The 25,858-nt window shown below is 40.2% G+C and overlaps 3 protein-coding genes across 5 annotated transcripts; 2 read left to right on the plus strand and 1 right to left on the minus strand.

Moving 5' to 3' along the window:
- The first annotated feature begins 926 nt into the window (after positions 1-926).
- LOC139303318 (progestin and adipoQ receptor family member 4-like) lies at positions 927-3,829 on the plus strand. Its single transcript, XM_070927090.1, has 3 exons — positions 927-1,092; positions 2,198-2,416; positions 3,396-3,829. The coding sequence occupies exons 1-3, from the start codon at positions 927-929 to the stop codon at positions 3,827-3,829; spliced, it is 819 nt and encodes a 272-aa protein (XP_070783191.1).
- Positions 3,830-4,819: 990 nt separating this feature from the next.
- pelo (pelota mRNA surveillance and ribosome rescue factor) lies at positions 4,820-11,347 on the minus strand. Its single transcript, XM_070927079.1, has 13 exons — positions 11,217-11,347; positions 10,607-10,699; positions 9,608-9,758; positions 8,977-9,067; positions 7,630-7,793; positions 7,361-7,421; positions 6,901-7,062; positions 6,771-6,817; positions 6,589-6,662; positions 6,425-6,496; positions 5,998-6,072; positions 5,856-5,887; positions 4,820-5,363 (listed from the first exon to the last, which is right to left on the minus strand). The coding sequence occupies exons 1-13, from the start codon at positions 11,255-11,257 to the stop codon at positions 5,269-5,271; spliced, it is 1,158 nt and encodes a 385-aa protein (XP_070783180.1). The 5' UTR covers positions 11,258-11,347; the 3' UTR covers positions 4,820-5,268.
- Positions 11,348-11,775: 428 nt separating this feature from the next.
- ppp1cab (protein phosphatase 1, catalytic subunit, alpha isozyme b) lies at positions 11,776-18,728 on the plus strand. Of its 3 annotated transcripts, XM_070927083.1 has the most exons (8): positions 11,777-11,997; positions 12,100-12,189; positions 13,351-13,482; positions 14,105-14,335; positions 15,198-15,302; positions 16,749-16,972; positions 17,602-17,736; positions 17,866-18,728. In XM_070927083.1, exons 2-8 carry the CDS (start codon positions 12,135-12,137, stop codon positions 17,959-17,961), a joined length of 978 nt encoding a protein of 325 aa, XP_070783184.1. In that variant the 5' UTR covers positions 11,777-11,997; positions 12,100-12,134; the 3' UTR covers positions 17,962-18,728. The 3 variants fall into 3 exon arrangements, with proteins under 3 accessions (XP_070783185.1, XP_070783184.1, XP_070783183.1); XM_070927082.1 differs by having other exon boundaries at positions 11,778-12,189; XM_070927084.1 differs by lacking the exon at positions 13,351-13,482 and having other exon boundaries at positions 11,776-12,189.
- Positions 18,729-25,858: the final 7,130 nt, after the last annotated feature.

The following is a 25,858-nucleotide window of genomic DNA, read 5'->3' on the forward strand; positions in this document are numbered from 1 at the left end:
TTTTTTCTGTTTGTTTGTAAGTCTAGAGCTAAAATCAACATTTAAACATTTTTGAGTTGTTAGGTTTTCTGTTTATATATATTTTAATGCATTTTGCATTACCTTTTTGTCGTGCACTTACTGTTCACTGTACATGCAAAGAATCAGTTGCTGAAGAAATGGAGTTTGTCTGCTGCATATGGTCAGTGTTTTCGATTGAATCGGTTTTTGCCTGATGTGATCAACTCAAAATAATCCTGTAAAACGTAAATCAGTCTAATTTATTTTGCATGGGAAAGGGTTTTTTACTAAAGCATCTGTGTTTTATTGTACAGTATTTGATTGAATAAAACCATCAATAAACACCAACAGTGGAAAAGTTTGCTTCACTTGTGTATGTGTTTCTGTACATTTAGCATGTTACAGAAAAGGCAAAACCCGTTCATATATTTAAATGTACATGATCAGGAATAATCAGTGTCAGTGTCATTCAGAAAAACAACCACCAAGTGTTGTAGTCCCCAGATCATCCTGACTGCAGCTCAGTTGTATACGAGTGTGGAGAATAGGAACATGTGTGCAGTCTATAATAAGGGAAATACAGAATGTATTCATGTTCACCACAAAGTTGAGGTGTGAGTCGGTTATGAGCCTTGACAAGGAGCAGCTGCGGTAATGCACATGGCTTTTTTGTGAGGATTACCCCAGCTTAGGGATAAGAGCCCTTTGCTGATTGGTCCAACTGAAAGCATGCCACTTGGCCAGCTCAACAGGTTGCTCACTTGGAATTACACCTGTCCAATGATGGATTTCAAGGAGCAGAGTTTCCGGCTGGCTGTGGTCATGACCGTCCCTGAGAGTCCTGAGTGTGGCCTTGTTTAGGATGTAAATGTTGAGGAACCTGTACCGTCAACTAAATGTGAGGGCATTGGCTGCAGGAAGTCGGGATGGTGCTTTACAAAGGACCGCGGCTGCTGGACTTTGCAAAGACCCCTACACACCTTCAGTTCAACAGATATGTCCTGACAGGTTACCGGCCAGTGTCCACAGCTCAAGAGTGCCTCAGGAGCCTCTTCTACGTGCACAATGAGCTGGGGAACATTTACACCCATGGTAAGTCCAGAAATGAACTGTGCATTGCCTCTGCTTTCAGCTGCTATTCTGCATCTAGGAATCCACTCAAAATAATTCTGGAGTAAATGTAAAAATGTCAATAAAAAGCGTTTTTAACTGCATCTGAATTATCCCATTCAAATATATCTTTACAGTTAAATACACAGAGCAAATGTTTCTGACCTTACATCCATTTAACCCATACAGGGGATGCACAAACAAAACAGGTCACAGATGTCCACTACTCTCACTTATGGCCAGTTACAAGCATACTTGACACGAGTGTGTAATGAGGATATGGGGTATTAGCTGTAATCTGCCCTGGGAATCCCTGTTCTGGAAATATCCCACTGTTAACAAGGTCTTTAAAGGTGTGTGTTTGGCTGACACTTTTCAGCTGTAAACGCCCACATGTATCACAGGCAAAGCATCCTGCAGGTGTAAATGTCTGCAAAGATTGCAAGCAGCAGAATTACAGTTTGTTACCATATTTTTAAAAATGTGTGCTTTTGATGTCAGATGTGCAAATTCAAACCTTAAAGAAGACTTCATTTGCGCAAACACAAGCAAAGATGGAAATCTAACTGTGCATGAGCAAAAACCTGCACAGCCTTGAACTTTGGATGGCATCTTCTTCATGCTCCATTTTCTCCTTGGCTATCCCATAAGTTCATTAGGACTAACACTCTTACTAAGGGGAAGTGAAGGGCACTAGCTTTAGAGCGTGGCTCAGGTTTCTCTATGCATGCAGCCAGCAGCCATAACACACATTGTTCCTGGTAAAGAAACAAACAGAGGAACCACCTCAAACTGCTAAATTCCTCATATTGTTCTGCATGAGGTGACATTTAACTGCACCTGTTTATAAAGATGTCATTAACCTACTATATAAGCATCAACCCTACAAGCCCTGACTAAAACTTTTGGACATACGGAAGAAATAATTGTCTCCTATAACAATAAGATACTAAAGGGTAATGACTGATAATTAGGGGGCTTTCTAAAGGACTAATACCTCTCTATAGGTTTCAAACATTTCTCATTTCATCTCATTTCTTCCCTATCCTCTTTCCCCTTTCAACTCCTGATCTTCTGGTCACCTCAGGCATCCCTTTTTTCCTTTTCTTGGTGCTGCTGCCTTTTAGTATCCCCTGGATGGAGGTGGACAGTGTCTGGATCTGCGTGGTCCACTACCTGGCCTGCCTCTGCCCCACCGTGGGCTCAGTGGTCTACCATGTGTTCATGAACCACGTGGGAGGAGAACATGTGTATGACACCCTACTCTCCCTTGACATGTTCGGGGTCTGCCTGGTTAACACCCTGGGTAGGTCACTGATGCTAATTGGCTCTGCTGTCTTCTTCATCTGAATTCTTAGATTAGAGTGCAAAGTCTTCAATCACAACTAATCAGAGCTGTCTGTTTTCTAAGTCTAACTAATTAATCTTAACTCAAGGTCCATTAACTAGCTTATCCTGGAGCTTCAAACCACATACCACAGTCTCCATCAGAGTATGGAGCTGGCTCAGTTGTCAACTGATAAAGAATGTGAGATGCAGTAAAGTGAAAGCTCCAGGAAAATAAATAGTAAGTGCACCTTGGGTGAAGATTATGTCAGACTAATGTTTCCAAGATCAAGAATGAACTTTCACCAAGTCAAGTCTCATGTCTTCATAAGCATATTACAAATCTTTCTTGCCTCTCAAATGCTGACCATTAAAATTACATTTGAACATTTTCCTTTCAAAGTTATCTCAAAGGAATAGATTGACATTTTGGGAAATACAATTATTCACATTCTTGACTAGTTAGATGAGAAGATACCACTCTCATAATGTGTATGTTCATTCAATGTGAAGCAGGAGCCAGCACCCAGTTAGCTTAGCTTAGCATAAAGACTGGAAACAGAGGGAAACAGCTAGCCTGGTTCTGTCCAAAGGTAATGAAATCCACCAACCAGCACCTCTAAAGCTCACTAATTAACAGGCTATATCTTGTTTGTTTAATTCATACAACACGTAAAGTAAAAACAACTAATTGTGGTGTTACCAGGGGTTGTGTGACTATTTCTTGGACAGGAGCAGTGACTTCCTGAAGTCTTGTCACCACCAATGACAAGCAACCAGCGGAGACTCCACAAAGTCACTGCTTTAGTCAAGATTCAGTAACGCCCCACAACAGTCAAGTCCAAGTCTCAAGTCTACACCTTTGCTAAACTAAATCCCAACAACCAAGTCAATGTCATCTGACTTGCTTTTAGTGAAATGCTGTTTATTCACTGGCATACCTTCCCTCTAATCACCAGGGGCACTTCCCATCATCCACATCACCCTTCTTTGCTACCCAGCCTTGCGAATGACTGCCCTGCTGGCCTACATCCTCCTGTCAGCCTACGGCATCTACTGTGCCACCACGGCCCGTACTAACATCCTGCGCCTGCGAGCTTTCGTCTGGCAGGCCCTGTTCCGCTTCAGCCTCTTCCTGTTCCGGGTGTACGGCAGCGGGGTAGGCAGCCCAAACTCCCTGCGCCTCTTTGTCATCATGGACTCTCTGGCTGTACTGGGAGGGCTGGTCAACATCATCCAGATCCCTGAGCGCTTTATCCCAGGCCAGTTTGACAACTGGGGCAACAGCCACCAGATAATGCACGTCATGGTTATTTGCTCAATTATCTACCTGCATTGGGGCACCCTGGAGGATTTAGACTGGATTAAGAGCTTCCAGTGTCCTACTGAGTGATACCAAGTGTTTCAAGTACACACACACTCACGGCTTCGCTCTTTGCTCATAGAAATTAGATCTAGGATTGAATGAAGCAGCAGGAGTAAAGCATAAAGAGAAGAGAGGAAAGTTGTTTCAAAATGCACTTCAGTCTGCTAGCTTCTGAAATTCTTCACAGAGGAAGTTTGCAATTTGACATTTTACCAGAGAAAAGAGGAACCTACAGTGTTGTAACTGTGGAGCTCAAAATGTCACAATATCAAATTAAAAATCCTGAACATACTTGATTTTTAGTTTGTTGAAATGCAGTACTTTTGGGTCATATTACCCTTAACCAAAATAGTCTTTAAAATGAGGAGTGAAATAATTGTATGTAATAAATTATATATTTTTATATCTTGCTCCAACTTGTGTTTCATTCATGTGATAAGAAGGCTATTCTGCCAATTCTTGGTGAAAGTTAACACAGTCAGTCTTTTAAAAGATAACTGGTACCTGACATTGCCGCCATTGTCTCTCACATTGTCCACCAGCCGAACGTAACGACTCCTCGTGGGGACATCCTGATGCCTGGACGTACACGTGGAGACACACAAAACTTAATTGATACATGGAGCAGATTTGATTGTTCCTGACTGTGTTTACATCACTAACTATCCCTCGTCTGATACGTTTAAAGCCAATAGATCTACAGGAATAGGTGAAGGATTAAAGCCACTAAAGGTGCAATTTTCATGTGACTTTAGTATCTTTTAAATTATTCTGGTGGCATCAAAATGTCACGATATCAAATAAAAAATCCTGAGCATACTTGATTTTTAGTTTGTTGAAATGCAGTAGTTTTGGGTCATATTACCCTTAACCAAAATAGTCTTTAAAATGAGGAATGAAATAATTGTATGTAATAAATTATATATTTTTATATCTTGCTCCAACTTGTGTTTCATTCATGTGATGAGAATGATTCATGCAACGAAGTAATATGACACAGGTGGTTGAATGCTTCTGTTGTTTAATTGCAAGAGAGATGTATTGTATATACACTTGGAAAAAATAAAAATAATTCTATTGCTAAATGTCAGTCAAAATCTTAACTGTTTTCACTTGGACTTGGCAACACGTTACAATCCTTTTCATTGGCATTCTTATCAACTTAGAGCTTTCTGGCATTAGCTTAACCTGCACCTTTCAAAGACACTGTCACCTTCAAACCAAAAAGCATCAAAGCACCAAAACCTGCATCATTTTATTTGAAATTATGGCCGCTTTAAGAATAGAGGCGTGTAGATTACACTTGAAAGAGGTGTGAATGTTGCAACGGTTGAATACGTGGCCCATAACACAGCAGCTTTATTGTTTTATAACGCACTGAGACAATGCATTCTAGTCAACTGCAACATTGGACGACCTTCTTCTTCTTTTCTGCCAATGAGAGCTCTCCTGTCCATTTCTGTGGATCAGTCTTCGTCTGAGCTGCTGTCGTCCTCAGCCTCTGATAGGTCTGCAATGGGAAACCGCAAGATGGCGGCCACTCCACTCAGCTGAGTCAGTTCTGAGGAGACGGTCAAGGATCAATCAGAAGATGACAGAGCACAGTCAGTACTTCAGGCTGATTTTGTGTCCACGTACAGAAGTGCAAAAAGCAGAATTGTAGTTGAGCAACCGTTTCCATTCTCGACTTCTTAAACTGAGGACGTCATCAATAAAGTTAAAATCAATAAAGTTAAAGCCAGTGTGGGGTGAGTGTCATCAGGTCAGTGTCCTGAAATGACACCAATAATTTCCTGCTACAGTCTCAGTCGTCAAACATTTACAGTGCAGACCTGACAGTATGGTGGTGATATTTTACTCATACCCACAATGCATTTTGGTGAGGAACACTGACTGTAAACATTACTTTTTTTGTTTACCAGAAAACACTTTTAATCAATAAACCACTAGATTATGCTTGATTAAAGATTTAGTCAAATAAATACTACAGATACATGTTTATAAACAACTTCTATGTGTCTTTTTAATGTAGAATTAATAATGAATAACTTACGTTCACCGGACACATGAAGGCTTGAGAACATTCTGCATGAAAGAAATAGAGAGAAATTCATCAGTAGGATGTTTGGCAAGGGCTATTCTGCCAATTCTTGGTGAAAGTTAACACAGTCAGTCTTTTAAAAGATATTTGGTACCTGACATTGCCGCCATTGTCTCTCACATTGTCCACCAGCCGAACGTAACGACTCCTCGTGGGGACATCCTGATGCCTGGACGTACACGTGGAGACACACAAAACTTAATTGATACATGGAGCAGATTTGATTGTTCCTGACTCTGGTTACATCACTAACTATCCCTCGTCTGATACGTTTAAAGCCAATAGAGCTACAGGAATAGGTGAAGGATTAAAGCCACTAAATGTGCAATTTTCATGTGACTTTAGTATCTTTTAGATGATTCTGGTGGCATCAAGTTTTTGATTGTATATAAAAATAGACAATCCAGGAGAAAACTGTTGAAAACCTTGGTTGGTAGCAGCTAAACATAAATTGCACACCTGCACTGTGTATTTGAAATGAATGTCCTGAAGATAAACAAACAGTATCTCTCAGTATGTACCTGAACAGCTTATCGCTTATCAACAAGGTATCGATGGCGAGGGCATCAGCGGCTTTCTCCACATGAGCCAGCCTGTGAGGATGCAACGATACAAAGGTCGTTGATTATCAGTGTGAATGAATGAGGGTGCAGTGGGTTGGCTGTTCTGGTGCATCGTCACTCACCCATAGAAGGCTCTGTCAGGCTCATGCTGGAGCATCTTATAGAAATCTTCCAGGGCTTTCACCTCCCCAGCTGCCTGAAAGTTCAACAGAATTACCAGTTAGTCCCCCTTTTTCAACTTGAGAGCGTTTGCTTACAGGATGATGAATAAAACAAGCTGACAAATCACAGGATGCATCGTCACCTTGGTATCAGAAAGCCTACTTGTCACAGTGGGATCAGAGAGGATTTCTGCAAAACAACAAGCATTTTACTGAGTTTTCACGTTGTGAGGAGATTTGATTGTTTGATTCTCAGAGCTCACCAGCTCCTACCTTTGAGGGAGTACTTATGACCTGATGACGAGTGGACCAGCATGAATTTGGGTCGATTCTCCAGCAGGACCTTGTTGTCTTGTCGCACCGCCTCTTTAAAGAGGTAGGTGATGAACTGGTCCCTCACAAACCCTGGACTGGCAACCAGGAAGCACTTCACCACTAGCAGAAGGCAAGGAAGAGAAATCAACTAAGCTTTTCTAATGTTTAATTAAAATCATTGAACCTGAAACAAACAAAAAAAGAAAACAAGCTAAGATTATGTGGCAACAATGAGAAACCACTACGGTGCCATAAAAATGACATAGTGCAGTAGATAAGAGGCTCATAAATGTGATACGAGCAACAAATGAAAAAGTGAGAAGTGTGTGACACAAAACAGGAACATATTGTGTGTGTATGCATGTGTTAGTGTGTGTGTGTGTGTGTTTGTGTGTGTCATTGTCTAGACAGGAGCTACCATCAAAATTGATGTGGCGAAGAATCGCCTGCATCACAGCCTCATAGAACCTCTCCAGCGCCTGCAAACAGAGAGACAGATAGTTTGACATACACACTATATTGACTTGCTGGCTTTATTCTCCCATCAGTCTACCCAACATCCATTCAGCTGTCTACCTTCATATTTTTTCACTGTATTCACTGTTAAAAACGACATCCTCTTTCCTTTTCTTTCCTTTCAAAGTTCTGAGCTCATTACGGCTGCACAGCTACAGAAAGCTGACCTACCTTCTCGTGCTGAGTGCAGCTTCCCCTTCTCTTGCGAGGAATGGTGACCTCCACTTTGGCACGAAGCAGCGTCATGGCGGGGGTCACCAGCACCAGGTTGGCCAGACCCTCCTGCATTACCACAGCTGCCACGTCTGCCTTCTGGGTTGCATCACATGCCTGCTCTAAAGGGTAGACAAGGCAACGACAAATGGATGTGAGGCAGTGGGTACTTGGTGAAGTTAACAAATGTGTTTTTACAGTTTTACTATTAATTATTACTATTATTATATTTCACTGGTGAATTAGTACGTAATTCCTGAAGTTGAGTTGAGCACTTTCTACTTAAATTTAAGTTATTCTGCAGCAATGACTCAGTGGACCTCCACTCCTTCAAATACACGAACCCCATCTGTCAGTTAGGAGCTCCTGTTTCTCCCTGTTCTGTTCCCATGGCAACACTCTCTCTTTGTTGGTCATGTAAATAAATTCACGACAGGACTGTGCATTTTATCTGTAAAAGAAAACCAGCTAAAATGTCACCCTGTCAGTCAGCCAATGCAGTCATAATTAGCTTTTAATATACATACATCTAAGTCGTGATTATTGGGATCTGGAGCAAGTCTTTATGGCCTGCAGTTAAAACAACAGCCTATATCCAATCTGGAATTCTTCAAGCAAAGGGATTTAAATAACTTGCAAAAAGGCAAAAATGTAAACTTGTCAAAACAGCTTTTAACCTTTAACATGATCTCAACTCTTCAACATCTGTAAGCAGTTTTTGACATTTGGACTCTGTGTTGTTTTAACCATATTGGCTCACAGTGACTTGTTTGACAGAAGGAGGCAAAGGTCTGTGTTTTGTGAGAGTGAAAACATGAGAATCTATTCGGCAGAATCCTTAAATTGTCCAAGATTACAGTGGACAGTCCATATATGGAATACTCTGTTTGAACTCTAGAGTGTTTGTTTCTATGGTTTGGTTCATTTTGTTAGTAGAGAAAAATGCTATTTACACTTGGGTGCTCATGAAATAACTGCACCAAGAATGGCTGAATGGATATCTTAACCCTCTTTCAAGAGAACTGTTGGCAGTCTGCTCTGGGTGTGAACAACTCTGAGTTAAATACAAGAAATTACCCTAACAGGCAGTTTTATGGGTATAAGGAAATGGATGCGGAGATTTTGACAGCTGAGTGTGCAGCTGCTAAAGCCCATGAAATTCTCTCTGGTAAACAAGATACTTGGAGTCTATTTGATTACTGTTTACAAGTCTTGGTTGACATGCAAGTGGGAAGTGTGAGCTTAAATGAGCCAAACACAAGAATGAGACAAAGTGATATTTTCTGCTGTGTTGTAATCTCTTACCGATTCTATCCAGCACAACGCTGTCCCAGCTCTTTTTAGCCAGAGTGAACTTCCTGTTGAGCTCAAGCTCAATAGTGTGGTAAGCCCCCATCTGATGAGTGAAGAGCAGAACATAATCACAACTACTTACATCAAACAGGAGTTAACATTAAGACAAACTGAACAGTAATAACTGCAGCAGGGGAGACTGAGAGTATTCTGATTGTGTGAAATACATTAGTATGAAAACACTCCTCAGATCTTTGTGCAGAAAAAAGAATAAATTACACCGCTGTTATTCTTCAACAAATGATTCTGCTTATGTTAAATACACATTAAGTACAATGTCCAGCCCATTTAAAAACCTTTTTACAGAGAAATATACTTAATGTCTCTCACCTGCAACATCTAAAACCTTAAAAAAACTATTAATTTGATTAGATTTCAGAACAAATGAAACTGACTTTTTGTGCAAATCGAGAGTAAAACTAACTCCTTATCAGACACAATCTACATGTATAATTATCTCTAATTACTCCAAAGATCTTTCAAAATCTTAATTTAAATCCTTGCCTCCCTAATTGTATTACTCTACTCTACTCTGCTCCACTTTAAAACATCTGTAAATGTGACATGACCAGCAATCTCAGACCTTGACATACTGGTTCTCCTCTATGTTAGTGCCCTTTACTCTCAGCTGGCAGGCCTGGGAGTCAAAGTCGATGGTCTCCACACTTAAGGTTAAAGTAGTCCGAACTCTGGAGCTGCCCACACTTCCAGTTTGGGACTCTGTCTGCACCTTCCTGTGGGCACAGTGGAAAGGGACTTTAGCTGTGACTCTGATGACAAGTTCTGTGTGTGTGTTAGTTCTTGAGACCAAAACACTGAGTGATACACAGACAGAAAGAGTGAGATAAAAGGTTGGAAACCTGAAAAACAAGCACAATCATTTACAAACATGGATTGATTTTAATAAATATAAAGGTAAGCTTTGATGAAGCTAAACTGGAAACTGGCCTAAGAGCTTCACTGAATTGGAATTGGGAACATTACATCTCCGTACATACATTTGTGTGGCGGCATAAAGTTGAGCTGCAGCTAAAATTTTTTCGTTTTTAACAACATTTTGTCTGTGGCTATTGGATACATTGTGAAAGAAAGCATTTTCTATGACTGAGAGGTTTCAAGACAGAGCTGGGAATTTGCAATCTTACAAAAACAAAATTCTCGCTAAACCAGAAGTTGTGTGTAAATAAAGCTTTCTGTTGCAACCCTCCATTTCAGATCTGGCTAGTTACGACAAAGTCAACCTGTATAGCTGGCTGCATTGATTGCGTTGCATGTATATCAAATCTAATCAGTGATTGTAATGAAGGTGGATGGAAGCTAAATCTTGAGTAGCTTTGCCTTGATACAATACAAATGCACAAAGTGACAAAAGTGGCAGATTTGAATCCTTATCAGCTAATGGGAAAATGAAGCATTGACTAATTAAACGGGTCCATATAGATGCTGTCTTGCCAGTTCTGCAGTGCTACAACATAACAAAGCTAACATCCTTCTCCACAGGGCTGGAAAACTGCCACATAGTTGGGTGTGTGCACTATAGGGCTTCAGCTGTCACCTTTATGTGATAGAAGTTAGTGGTTACCTGATGGTGGAGGCTCTCAGGCTGTCCCCCATTTGCAGCAGGTTGTATGTGTGCCACATATCCTCCGCCTCCTCTGGCATCAGAGTCACCTGACTGAAGAAGTGCAGCAATCAATAAGCCTGGTTCTGAGTTGGTGTCATTCATGTTAGTGATAAGTCACGTGTTGTATTGGTTATCACAAAATTATACTGTAGATATGCTCTTACTTTAAGATGTCATGCTATTATTGGGGGCAGTGACACAGATGGTGCAATAATGCAGGACCATCCATGCTGCTACAGTAACTATGGGGTGTACATCAATTAGAAAACAGTTGGGTTATGTTTTGTTTCCTCACTGAAGCGTCGTACGCTTAGTCACTAAAGCGAAAGCTATACCCAGAGTCTGAGTGATACAACCTATGCTCAGTTATATTTTGTGCCCTGTTATTACATATTAACCACAAAAGGGACGATTTCCTAACTAATCCAAAACTGACCACGTCTCTGCTAGTACAGGGGAATGTAAATCAAATACAGTAATTTACCACTACTATGTTGACACATGCACAGTCAACTGCAAAATAGCATGCTGGTTAGCTTGCTAACAGTAGCTATCGCCAGTCACTCACCCGGCATTATCTTTTTCAATGTCTTTATGGAGCAACTTCATGGTCGGATGGTTGTATGATATAAACAAGAAGATTATTAGCGTAAAGTAGATAGGTTAACGTTCATCCGGGTAAGAGTCATGTTTATCTTACAATGAATTAGCAAACTAGCTAAGCCATCTCTCAACTTCAGAATGAATCACTCGGTGCGTGTTGCCAGGCGCTGGGACATTGCGTCATTCCAAAATACGTCGTCAATTCTTCCCATCTTGGTCACTTCCGTGGGTGTCGCTTTACTGCGCAACAAATACAGAGCGATACAAACGCGAATATTTCGGCTAATGGTGACAAAGACGGCTTATCTTGCGTTATTTGATAAAATCTTCCATTTAAGGGCAGCAAAACGTGAGATATATTCGAGAATGATTGCCCTTTTTACGTTGTGGTTAGAGATAAGTAAATGCTGACCGACATTGACAACAGCCAATCCCGAAGAAGAATGGCTCCCCCAAACACCACCTATTGGCAAAACTGACCAATGGGAGCGCGGGAATTGTCAGCCTCTTCCGTTCAACCTCGCTTTGAGCTAACGCTCATCTAGCCTTTCTTTGTCGATGGCATGGTGCTAGTGGCTACGGCAGAAACACCGTTGTCACGAGAAAATACGAATACTTAAAGTTAATTCGGTTAGCTAATGGAAAATAGTTGACTAAGGCGGATTTCTGAAGTACATGACAGCCATCACATCTTTAACAATCCAGCACCCGGCCTCAAATTTTGAGGTTGCCAATTCTGCCCCAAGGTTAGCTAGCTAGCGGGCTAACGATAGCCGATTAACGCTAAACTAGTTGAGCTAACGATAACTCGGAAGCCATTTAACAGTTACGACGTCTTGAATTCGTAGGTGTTATTAGAAGACGACCAGAATAGAGGAATAGCATGGCAGAAGCCGATAAGTTGAACATCGACTCCATTATACAACGTCTGCTGGAAGGTAAGTCAGTTATTTCGCTCGATATTTATTCACCGAGGTAGCCATTTTAGCTAACAGAGGCTAGACAACGATAGCCACCTATGCTGCCTATGTTAGCCAGTTAAGTTCATCTCTTGCTTCTTGCTAACGAAACACAAGGTTTGAATTGTGCAGGGTATTGCCCGTCAGTTATGTTTGGTCAGTAGCATCCCTCTCGCAGTAAATTAACCTTTGTTTTTTCCACTCGCCCACATTAAATGCCTAGTAAACGTTTTACTTTGCCCGAGAAAGCTTTCACACAAGTATCACTTAAAAAAGGTTTTATTGTGAAACAGAATGTACATTCAAATGCAAATTCGTTGTCCATAATGTATTTTCGTTTAAAGAATGCCTGGACAAAATTTACACACTTGCTCGCTGAATGCCTTTGGGCAGTAAGGTCAAAATATAAATACACGTTGAAAAGGAAATTGAGACATAGTTTAATTTTCTTTTATTACTGCATGTCATCAGGTGGCTTTCTTTGAGTCCTATAGTATTTTTTGCTTGATATTTACATCCAAACGATTTGTAGGGCGGGCTCCGATTTATAATTGAGGAAATGCCCCATATCCAAGTAAAAGCACCCTGGGTGGTATCAGGAAGTCATATGAGTCGTTTTCATTTTCACTATTTATGGTGCAGCTTCAGGATTATTTTTCTAAATTACTCTAACCTAGAGGACAGAGTAGAATATAAATTCTTACTGCTAAAAAACTGAGCATCATTCATTTTAATTTCTGACTTTTGGTTGTAGATGAGTACTCTGCATTCAGATTCCATTGTAACAATGTGACATTTATCTTCATCCCCCCCCCCCCCCCCCCCCAGATTTTACTCTTTAAATCAAACATTTTATATAATAATGATGCTTCTGATGATGGAGTCCATGATTAAATACTTAACAGCATGCACACTACATACTAACATGTGCCAACTGTCCATGGCAGTCTGCCCTGTTTTGCTAAGAACAAGTGGATTCTGTTTTAGAGTGAATTTTCCCCAATAGGAATAAAATGCAAATCTCATTTGACTGCTATCTACTCACTACAACAAATGAGTATGAATAATAAACTCTGCTGTGTTTATAGTCTTTTGTTTCCAGTGTGCCATTTCTCACTCTTCCATTTCTTTTCCTCACAGTGAAAGGCTCCAGACCTGGCAAAAATGTTCAGCTGACAGAGAATGAAATCCGTGGTCTCTGCCTCAAATCCCGAGAGATCTTCCTCAGCCAGCCAATCCTGCTCGAACTTGAGGCGCCCCTCAAGATTTGTGGTGAGGCTTAGTTGTGTTCTTTAGAGTCGAAGGAATTCCCAATTGTGGTCGCATAGCATTTACTAACACTCTCAGATGGCTGTTGTATCTTATAGTGCTGGAGTATTGTGAGAAAGTGTACATTCACATTATACAGTGCATGGCTGTGACCTTGCCACATAATTACAGACTTATAGGGATGAACTGATAATATTGGCCTGCCAGTGCAGTGCTGTTTTGCTCCTCAAGTCTCCCTGGAGTCCCCCCCCCCGTGTCATACTGCTGATGCCACTTAATGAAGAGTGCTAGTTTAAAGGAACAGTCTGCAAATTTCAGGAACTGGCTAAGTTTGCACTGCTGTGAGAATCACCAGCATCCTCTCACTAAATGCAAGCTTGCACATTCAGTTAGTTTTTTCATCATAAATAAACAAGTCAAGCACCACCAGAATAACCGTGGTGTTCATTTAAAAGAATGCATGGCCAATCATGGTATGAAGTGTTGTTGTTAATTTGCAGGGTGCCAAGTGTTGTTGTACCTTTATCGAAGTCCCTTACCTTTTGTTGTGCACATACACACAGCATGATAATCACACCTTTGACCAACATTGCTGTTTCCACTCTAATCCTGCTTGTTTCACCAGGTGATGTTCATGGGCAGTACTACGATCTGCTGAGGCTGTTTGAATATGGGGGCTTTCCACCAGAGAGCAACTACCTGTTCCTGGGGGACTATGTAGACAGAGGCAAGCAGTCCCTGGAGACCATCTGCCTGTTGCTGGCTTACAAGATCAAATACCCAGAAAACTTCTTTCTGCTGAGAGGAAACCATGAGTGCGCCTCCATTAACAGAATATATGGCTTCTACGATGAGTGTAAGTCATATGGCATGCATACGGATACAAACAGACATTAATGTTACCACTACTATCTACGGTTACCAAATGTTTGCTAAAAATGTAAGCCCAAGCTTGTAAAGGCTTTTGTAAAGTCTAGGCAATACAGTCATTATTGTTAATTTAGATTTTTCAAACATTAAAACTGATTAAAAAAAGAACAAAAGAACAAAGAGTAACACAAAGGGTACACAAAAAAGTGATGTCTGTTCCAATATAATCGTCAAGTATACAGTTGAAGATCCTAGTTATTTTAATGTATTCTTGATTGGTATGTTTTTTGGAGTGAAGACATAAACACTTTTATACAGGCTACGCTGACCAGTAGACACCGTTAACCTTTCACTAACTATTCTGCTATCTGCATCTAAACACAGTCAAAGGGTCTCAAACAAGGTTATTGTTGAGTAAGAATATACCAGAATTAGCTAAATATCCTCCTCTGTGTGCATCAGCTGTTACTGTTATCAGTTTGTTGGGCTTGTATTGACATCATCAAACAAAAAACGTGCCCTTAATTTTGAAATGAGTCTAAAAAAGCAATGCAAACAGTTATACAGAATCTTTAATCTGAGTTGGAGCTGTTCTATTAAACCTGACGGGAAAACAGACTTATTATTAGAAACAAAAGCCATAACACAGATAACCTCCCAGCATACCAGGCTGCAGGCTAAGGAGCATGATCAGGCAGGAGTGATTAATCACATGCCTTTCTCTGCTATTCAGAGCCAGGATTACGTAAAATGGTGTGTTTCTAATGTGATGCAATAGGTACAGCTATTGAGATTTTATTGGTCTCAAGATTAGATTGTGACCGAGAAATTGTGGTTTCCTTCCACAGGTAAGAGGCGATACAACATAAAGCTGTGGAAGACCTTCACTGACTGCTTCAACTGTTTGCCTGTTGCAGCCATTGTTGATGAGAAGATCTTCTGTTGCCATGGAGGTATCCTCATCAAACAGTTCATTTGGCTTCTATCCAGAGCGCACACACATAACACACAAACTCGCCTCTGCCTTGTTGTTACTGTCAACATTATGGTCCAAGACCTGCAGGACTGAGTGGGATCTTAATTTCTTGTTTTGAGTATATTTATATATCCATGCCCTGTTCAGCAGTCAGGGCTATAGAGCACTTTTTATTTCTAATCACACCCTCTGCTAACAATTAAAATATAGTTGCATTATGATATTCATATACAACTTAAACATATTGTGCTTATGACTGTGACATTGGTGGACTAAATGTTTACCATGTTCCCATAGGCAGTGCCTTCTGTCCATTACATTCAGTGGTTTCTAATCATGTAGGATTTAACACCGTTGAATTTAAGTTAATATGCTGGTAATGGTCTTAAACAACTGAGAAAAAAATGCCGTAGTCAATCATTCACAAAATGCTCAGCTCAGAAAGGAGCTAATCTTTCTGTGCGGTGCGCTTGACAATTACAGTACTTGTGATACAAAAAACGGCATAATAGAATGAACCTAAGGGCTCAGACAACGTGACACCAACAGCCAGTCACCGCTATCTTATGTCTGTGAGACCCACTACACAAAATATATAAACAGGCACTGATAATCATGAGGGTAAACACAACCTCCCTCTTCGAACATATAAAGTTACATAAGACAGAACACAAACAAAAATGAAAAGCAAACACACAAGATCCTTTCTGTCTGTTGAGCACATTGCAGTTAAAGGCCCAAATCCATCATTTTTGATCACAAAGTATACATACACAATTGAAAGCTTGTTTTATAGATGAAAAATCAGTATTTTTTTATGTTCCAACAGATCAGATTTTTATAGGGACTGCAACTAAGGATTGTTTTTGTTGATTAATCTGCAGATTCTATTTTTGGTTAATCGTTGAGTTTATAAAATACTGAAAAATGTCTATCAATTTCCCAGAAGCCAAGAGGACAACTTCAGATGTCTGATTTTGTCTGACCATCAATTTAAAATCCCCAGATTCAGTTTACAATCATATAAGACAACAAATATAACATTTGAGAAGCTGTAAATGGGGAATGCTTGTATTTTTGTGTGAAAAAACTCACTCACATGATTATTAAACTGGGAGAAATGTATTTTCTGTCAATCAACTAATCAATTAATCGACTAATTGTTTCAGCTCTAAAAATGAATGTGCAGGCCTGATTTCCTTGTGTTTACAAACATTACTGATGTGAACAAACTCCACAGAAAACTAAATAATGTAGTTCTCTGTATTAAAATGCCTGCCAGTCAGAATTTAGGGTGATGGCAGGTTTGACTGTTATTTGAGAAAATGTATTTTATATGCGATTTTTGTATACATTTGCATTTTGCTAAATTCAAAGCTGTCTGCTGTCTGACATTTAACTGTTCTACACTGAACTTCCTCAGGCCTATCCCCAGACCTCCAGTCTATGGAGCAGGTGCGAAGGGTCATGCGCCCCACTGATGTGCCTGACCAGGGCCTCCTCTGCGACCTGCTGTGGGCTGACCCGGACAAAGATGTGCTAGGCTGGGGTGAGAACGACCGCGGTGTCTCCTTCACTTTTGGCGCTGATGTGGTTACAAAATTCCTCCACAAACACGACATGGACCTCATTTGTCGGGCCCATCAGGTAAGTGCACTACCTTGATCCTGAAGTTAAAGATGCTTGAAAGGCGGTAAATAAAACAAGTGAATAAATTAAAAGGTAAGCCGCCCCTCTTCTGTACATCTGGTTAAAGCGGCAAGAGTTGGGTGTGGAACTTTATGGGATGAAAGGAGCGTATCTCTGTGCTGAGAGCAGTTTTATAGACGATGACTAGTAGTTTTACCTATAGTAATGCTAAAGAGAGTGGGTGGTTAAAAGATCTTTTTTATTGATTTATTTTTCCTGCAGTATTTTCTATTATCTTTTCACAAACTCCTGTGTGCAAGGTTAGCACATTTATCAAACAAGCTGTTCCAGCTGTTAGTGAATATTTGAAGAAAAGTCAGGAACTGCTGAAATACTTGGACAGCCCCTGACCCCTTCAGCACAGTTGGATTTCAGCCGAGTTTTACTGATAACCAGGTAGGCAGTTTGAGTGACAGCAGTATATTTATGATGTATTTTCTTGTCATACGCCCTTTGTTAATATAATGCTCTAAATGAATCTGGTTCTGTTTGTATGCCTGGTTCATTGTATACAGGTGAGAATCAATTGTTAAATAACTCTCACTTTTTAAAAACAACGAATTAACCCGTCGTTTATCTGTTTTCAGGTGGTTGAGGACGGATATGAGTTCTTTGCAAAGAGGCAGCTGGTGACACTGTTCTCAGCTCCAAACTACTGCGGTGAGTTCGACAATGCCGGAGCCATGATGAGCGTAGATGAGACCCTCATGTGCTCATTCCAGGTAAGCAAGACACCAACAACACTTCTTAGAAAATTCATATTCTAGTAAAAGTGGTCTTACATGTCAACATTTTCAAAAAAATTATAAGTTTTTTTGCTCAGTTTTGTCGTTTTTGTGTCCCTTTCACAGATTCTCAAACCTGCAGACAAGAAGCTGTTCTATGGTGGTGGAGGGGGCATGGGCTCTGGCCGCCCAGTCACTCCCCCAAGGAAAGCTAAGAAATGACACCAGTAGTTTGCCCTCGACCTCCAACCCATCCCTCCTGCCCTCTCTACCTCTCTTCTCCTTTCTTTCACCAAACAGCCAGAAATCAAACCTATACCCAGGGCTTTTTTCCTTTTTTATCTGTACTTCTTAAAACATTTAATGTTACGAATTGTCTGAGTGAGTGCGTGCGTGCGCAGACGACGAGCGCGTCTCGTCTGCCGGTGAGCATTAAAATCATGTGTGCACGTGTACATTTTGTGTGAGAGTATTAGAGATTTATACTTTCCCCTCTCTCTTACCACTCTTCCCGTGGAAAGGTTGAAACCACAGTGTCTGTCTGTACAGTAATTTTGACTGAATTGCAGGGTTTGGGAGACAGTGGGCGATTGCTGACATAATTAATTTAGCAGCAAACCCCTGCCAGCAGGTGATGTGTGTGTACTTGTGGAGGGGGGAAGTATTTTGTTTTCCCTGTCCTCTGTACTGTAAAATCTCAAACACAGGTGTGTGCATGTGTGTGTGTGTGCATGCCGTGTCTTGCCCTACCTGAGTGTGACGCCTCGGTATCCTTAAACAGGAAGGAGTGCGTTACTTTATCTCACAAGAGCAAGCCACATGCTTATCCACACACACACACATGCGTATGACTCTTCAGATTCATATGAGCCAGAGCTGTAAAAACCCCATACAGTTTAGGTTTGTACAGATTTGATTACTTGAAAGAGATTTTTTGTGAATTCGTTTTGTAGTCTTTCATCAAGTTGACCAATAAAGCGAGAATCTGAGCTACAATGTCCAAGAGTCATTTTTGATGTTATCTTGTGTCTGCTGTGTAATATAAACGTGGATCTGTAATTAATCCTCTGCAAATAGCCGTTTATGTATCTTGGTCCCTCACAATACTGGGAGTGGCCTGTGCTGTCCCTCCCTTCATCTGCTGAGGACACCAGTAGTATGGAGACCCAAAGTGTTCAATATTAAATTACATTATAAAGTGTGTAATCGTATAATAAATACTTATTTGAGTTTTAACAATTTACAGGATTGAATTGTTCAAACTCAGCTGGTTGTTATGAAATATGTTTTCATCCTCCGTCTTCATAGTGAGAGTTTATTGCATGTTTCGTAATTTTTATTTCATTACCATTTTGAAGTGAAAACTGCTGGAATAAAATAAAAATTACCTCTATACTCTTAACTGTTAAAAGAAGCAGGATGAAATAACATTTACTAATATTAAGCTGGGCTTTGAATATGGTTGAGTTGGCTGCAACTTATTGTATATTATATATATATTATATTTTTATTATTATTGATGAATCTGTCCATTCTCATTTGGTCTGAAACATCAGAACAAGTCAGAAAATAGTAAAAAAAAAAAAAAAAAGAAAAAAGGTGAAGCCCAAGGTGACTTGTTTTGTCCCAAAAAGTAAACCGTTTATTTTCACAGAAGACAAAAGTAAATGTTTGGCATCTTTAGAAGTGACAATGATGCGATCATTGAAATAGTTGACTATTCGTAAAGGGGGCTGCTCCATCATGCACAGGAGGTCATTTGGCCCGAACTGAATAAAACTACTGAAATAAGAGACAATCGAATTTGATATTCACCCTCCACAAGCAGTATGAGTTCTAAAACATTAACTAGTTGAGCTACAGTAATTCTCGCCGTCATTAATTTATCATCATGGTCTGGTTATGTTCAGCTGGTGTCCACAGGGAGGTGCTGTTGAGCTCTTTTGACTCCTCCAGTCAGACGACCTTCATAACTATGAGACAAAAACACTGAAGCTGTAACTGTGCTTTGGTTAACAAACTGCCCATTAGTTTCCCAAGGGAAGGTTAACATTTCACAAGTACTGCATATATGCATAAAAGTAAATGGTGGTCGACTGTTGCAGTAGTTTCAACATTTTGCATAAAATCCTACCTCTTATAAGTTGCTTAATCAATATTATCATCAAAATAATCACTTTTTAATAAGAGAAAAATTCACCTTGTGTTGCTAGGCAGTGGCCGTGTTGAAACCTCTCTGTACCTCTCTTTTACATTCTTCATTCTATATTTGTCAAAAAAGGATCCCATTTCTTTCTTAGGCATTTCTCCGGCTCTTTTTGCATTCATTCGTCTTCCTGTCATCGACACCCTTCTTCAAGGCGTTCCGTCCATCATTTTTCCTTCCTTTTACAGGACCATAGAGGTGAGAGGTGAAGGGTATGGCTGAGGGGGGTGGGTTTGGATCTAAAAAAGCACAAGGTTTTTTTTTTACGGAAATACATCATGAAATTGCTACACGTTTATTTCATAATGTCCGGAGGCAGAAACAATTGTTACCTTTTCTGAAAGATAACGTGGTTAAGACTAAAAGATGTTTGCGAGACATGAATATGCTTCTGACAGAAACACATTCTCAATGCAAAACTGCTCTGATGTCTGTCGGCCACTGGGAGTCTCAGTCTTCCTCATGCTCCTCCTGAAGGAGCAATCCTCTACGTTTATAGCAAGACGATAGACTTGAAGACTTGAAGTCACCCTTGGTTGTCACAATTTGTCTTGGGCCATGTGGTCTCAGATTCTTACTGCGGCACCTCTGTAGGATTATGTTTCTACAGCTTGTGGACTCAAATGTGACCTTGTTTCTGAAAATTACATTTACTGTTAGAAAAGGGTGAAAGTCAAACTTTAGTTCATATGTTACAGGGTCCAGTCCGTTTTTGTGACATGCCCGTCAGTCATAGCTATCAACCCAAAAATAGTGTCTTGGTTAGATAAGAGTACTCAAAATAGACAAGACATTGAAGATGTAGTATATTTCCAAGAGTTCATCTTTCAGATGATATCAAATACTGTACATACTATTTCATGCAGCTATGCTGGCCTGAAATACTAAGATGTTTAATTTATGACTGCTATTATGAAACTCCAGAAGGATTTTGTTCATGTGCATGAATATGAAATACCACCAACAATCCCCATGGCTACCTCAACATCATTAAAAAAAAAAGACAGAAGTACTAATTTTTCCCAAAATGTACTTGAATAAAAATAAAAAGTATGCTGCATTAAAACTACCTTAACAATTTACTCAAAAACGTACATGAAACTGAGTAAAAGTAAGTCGTTACTTACTACCTCTGTAATTTTGATAATGAACTTCCTATTATGTAAATACTGTATTGTGAAGGCCTCTTAAAATGACTAGTAAAACTACAGGATGCTGTGCTTGATTCTTCAGACCTTGAGTTTCACAATAAAATATCCAGTAAATGAACACTGGTGTCTAAAAATGCACAGCCAGCCACGTAAATGACACCCCATCAGTAAAATGAAAGCCACTTTTGATCAACGGGCTCATTTGCCTGCAGGCTCCCCCATGGCTTATATAGTGCAGCCTTAAGTGTGTGGAATGGTGTGAACAACCAGGACCTCTTCGTCACAGTGTACCACTTGGATACTGATGACACTGTGGAGTTAAATGTGCCCCCCAACATCCCACAGCGTGTTATTTTCTCCCAATAGATGAAAGTTAGACTTACGAGCCTGAACTAAATGTCCAGCATTCTGAAATAAAAAAGCTGCAAAGCTGTCGTGGTGCCATGCCCAGCAGCACAGTGTCACCTGCTCTATTTATATCTCGTGAGGAATTCTGGATTCAGAGACTCAGCTGCCACTTCTATTATTACTATTAGCTAATGCTGTAACAAGTACCCAGCTAACACCGACACTGTAGCTCCTTTATCCATTGCCTTATTGCCCGGTACTAATTATGTCCTCACTGTCAATACCACACGTGTCCCATGTTATTTCATTCTATGTTGTTGACTGGGGAACCCTTTGGTACTGTAATTTATTTGGCACACGTATAAAAGTTAAAGATCGTCACAAACCCGAAGTCTGTGGATGCAAGATAGACTAAGTGCAGTTAAAATGATGCTGCTGCAGTCTTAACTTATTGCCTGCAGTCTTTTTAGTTGGAGAGCGTTTTTTAAAGTTTGAATCAATATTTCAATCTGTTAATTAACACTGCCTGGCTCACAAATGAGTTCAGACTAGATGAATGAAAGCCTGTAAATGAGGGTTCCTTCACCCACAAATGGATGACGTAGATCAGCTGGACAGCATACAGGACGATGTGCAACCCTCAGAATGTGCTGTTAATGACAGTAACCTTCTTTAGGAAATATGTCAGTCTTTCCTGGCTCCATGTCTTTAAGTGACAAATGCCGCCTTGTCCCTCTCACTTTGCTTGTGCTGTGCAAGTCAGCAGAGACAGACTTAGTTGCATAAGATAGGCGTGCGTACAGCTGCACCACCGCAGTACTTAACACTTGTACAGAACTGGGAACATGTATAGAGTTCACAAGTGGAGGAGGGAGGGCTGGATGGGTTAAGGCGGCACATGGTGATCCCTCAGCCTGGCACGAGGGGCGTGGCATGTTAACGCCGAGGTGGGAGCTGGAGGTGATGGGTGTCCCAGCAGGGGGATTGCAGGGGTTTACGCTGTAGTAGTCCCTGCACCCACAGCCTACTGACACTTTGGGGATAGACAGAGGCGGAAGATGGAGGGGAGGGAGAAACCTTATCCTTCTGGGATATTGAGTTAAATGTCACTGCTCTGCCCTGAGGGAGACACTGACAGGCCGACCCCTATCACAGCCCCCAAATCTCAGAGGTCAGAACGGCTGCACAACAGCTGAAGCCTGGAGAGTGGCTGGGTGAAAACAGAGATGGGGACACTGGCAGAACAGAATGAGAATAAAATGTTGTAATAACATGTCTGCGGACAAATAACATAAAGCTAGTGCCAAATGTTAGTCCCTTTTACATGTAGATGTTGGGCAAATTGATAAGATTCACCCTCTGAAGTTTAATGTACTTACAGTTCAGCTTAGCTACACATTTGGATGGGCTGCGGATATCTTGCTAAGTAGTGTGGATTGTAGGTTTGCACACTCATCATCACAGTAATGATTCTCATACTATTACCTCGCCAGTGAACAGGGGCAGAAGATGTACTTTTTAACCCTAACCCTTATGTAAAAGTAGAAATACCATAGTCTAAATATACTCCAAGTCCTGCATTCAAAATGTTACTAATGTAAAAGTACATAAGTGTTATCAGCAAAATGTACTTAAAGTATGAAAAGTACTCATTATGCAGAATGGCTCCTTTCACAGTGTTGTGATTTTTTAGAATATGGTATTATTCTGTTTTTATCACTGACAAATACATGTAAGAACATTTTAATGTTGTAGTTCGTCAATGTGGAGACATGTAGCGTTTAGATACTTTGTATACTACTGGGCAGATTAGTGATATAGTACTGCATCATATCATATGTTTTTTTTATGTAAAAAGCAACTAGTAACTATATAAATGTAGCGCAGTAAAAAGTACAATATTTCCCTCTTAAAATGAGTGGAGTAGAAGTAGAAAGTAAGAAGTAAGAAAGTACCAGTATGTTAAAATTGAAACTTAAGTCCAGTATTTGAGTAAATGTAATTAGTTACATTCCACCACTGCCAGGGAAATCAAGGAAAATGATTATATACATGTACACTAAATAAAATGGAACACTTAGTTGAATCCGAATACAAAGCGTATTTTCAAGATATATTTGCTACATAAATGTTTGTATGATTATATGCATGCACACACTGTACAGCTTTTCAAAAGACAATGGATGTTTCGTTTCCATGGTCTGTCTTAGTATAATGCTGTTTTAGTGCTTTACTGATAATAACTGTGCCAGCACTTTATATAAGCATTAAACTAGGTGCTTTCTGCTCTTGTTGACTCCCGCTCTCTTCTGCCTCGTGGATAATGTACTGTACCTTCTGGGAAAGAAATTGCCCCTCACCAGCAGGCTGGAGGGCCGGGTCAGTTGGCCACCAGCAGCTGATTGGAAACTTGAAAGCTGCCATAAAAACGACTTCCTATTTTAGAAATTCTCTGTGGAGGGACAGCACAAGCTCATGTTTGTGTTACAAATAAGCTAATAATGTATATACTGTAAATATGTCCTCATAGTTATATAGTATATCAACATTAACTTACTCCACAAGTGCTGCAAATATCTGAGGTTTAAATCCATGAAATGTATATACAAATATATATATACTCACTCAACAAAACCAAACCTTACAGTCCACGAGGGTCCTTGTGACTAGAGAGGCTGTCCTTCAGCTGGACAACCTGAGCTAAAGCCTCCATTACTGGAAGCATCCACCCTGCTGGAGTGTCCTGAGCAAATTAGTGAATCTGTTTCGACATTACTTTACAACTCTTGAAGAAAACAAATAAGCTGTTTCCGTATCTGTCGGCATAACAGAAACACCTCAGTGAAAAGCATTTTCAATCAGATGAGAATAAATCACTCATCAAGTTGAACATAAACTATCCATTGGCATGATGTTGAATTTAGAATTTTTGTAGAATTAGAAAGACATTTCGCCATTGATCAGTTTTACGGACTACCGGGGAGTCCTGAAGCTCACTTTATGGTTCACGCCTTTGAGCTGTTGAGGTCATGTAAATCACTGTGGTCACGACGCCAATGTGAAAATCATCACTTACACTAAGGTGTAACAACAGTTCTTTAAATACAAAGCTGGATGATAGCAGAGTGAAATCAACAGTGTTTGTCTGCTACAAAAGCTAAAAAGAGATAGAAAGTAAAAACAGGACATTGCAAAAGGTCACATTATTATTATTCTCAGTAAAGTTATGTTTCAATTGGTTCAAATGATACGACAGCATCAGCGTGTTTTATTGTTTTTTGTTGAAGTCATCACATACTGCTCTATGTGTGACCCTTGTATAGATCATCACACTGTATCTCGATGGGCTCTGGGCCGTACAGAAATAGCTGTTCCCCTCAAGCACAATTTGTTTGACCTGATTCGTTTAAATTTGCTGTCCATCCAGTCTGTGCTTGATGGCATTCAAATGAAATGTGACACAGTAAAATCAGTCACTGAAAGCAGTTAAAATTGTTCAGGAGCAGTTTGACCAAAAATAAACTTTGGAGAATGCAACTTGTTACAGAATAATGGCCTATAAGTGCCTTTAAGTGCCTATTTCACACTGAAAACAAATTGATCTTTGATTTGTGCTGTCGCAATGTCTCTGCATAGCAACATAATGCAGCAATAAATAGATTCCAGCAAAAATGTGTCCTGTAGCTGTCAAAGTGACCACTGCTGTTTTTAAAGGGACACCTGTCAGTTTATTGATTAGCAACAGCAACTTGAATTCCTGTCTACAGACTCCACCACCCAGCAGCCTGTTTACTGCTGTTAAAACAAGTAGTAAATCAACCCAGCTTGTACTCAACATTATGTTTTATACTGAAAGTTCAAGCTAGCATTTCAGGCAAACAAAAGAGGGCAAATGAGAGATGATCAAGTCCTTAGTTACATACAGATTAAAGTCGAGCTAATGAGACCAAGTATATAAAGAGAAACGTTGTTTTCTCTGTTTTCTCACTTGCCAATAACAAATTCAATGCTCTGAATCCACCACAAGAGGCCATTGTGCCTCACTGAATCGCAATTTGTGGCTGTGCATCTAACACATATCTCCCGGCTGCCTTCTCTTCCTCATAAAAAAAGAGAAATAAAACTTGATCCTCCTGTATCTGCAGCCGGGGCTTTTCCTCTGCAGTGCGATAGTGTGACTTACTGGCTGTCCTCTTGGCATTCCTGTCCCCCCCATCCATCATTCCTCTACTACACACTCACTTTCTTCTGCCCATATTCTCATATCCTACTTAACTAGGTTTATTGTCAGATCAGGTCTTATCATGAGTGATTGTTGGCTCTGCAGAACTTTACGTAAATGTGCCCATGTTGATGACAGTAGATGATTCTCGCTCCTGCTTTGAGAACTTCATGTGTCAATGTGCCGACATGT

The sequence above is a fragment of the Enoplosus armatus genome, chromosome 20 (genome assembly GCF_043641665.1).
Source record: "Enoplosus armatus isolate fEnoArm2 chromosome 20, fEnoArm2.hap1, whole genome shotgun sequence".
Taxonomy (NCBI): domain Eukaryota; kingdom Metazoa; phylum Chordata; class Actinopteri; order Centrarchiformes; family Enoplosidae; genus Enoplosus; species Enoplosus armatus.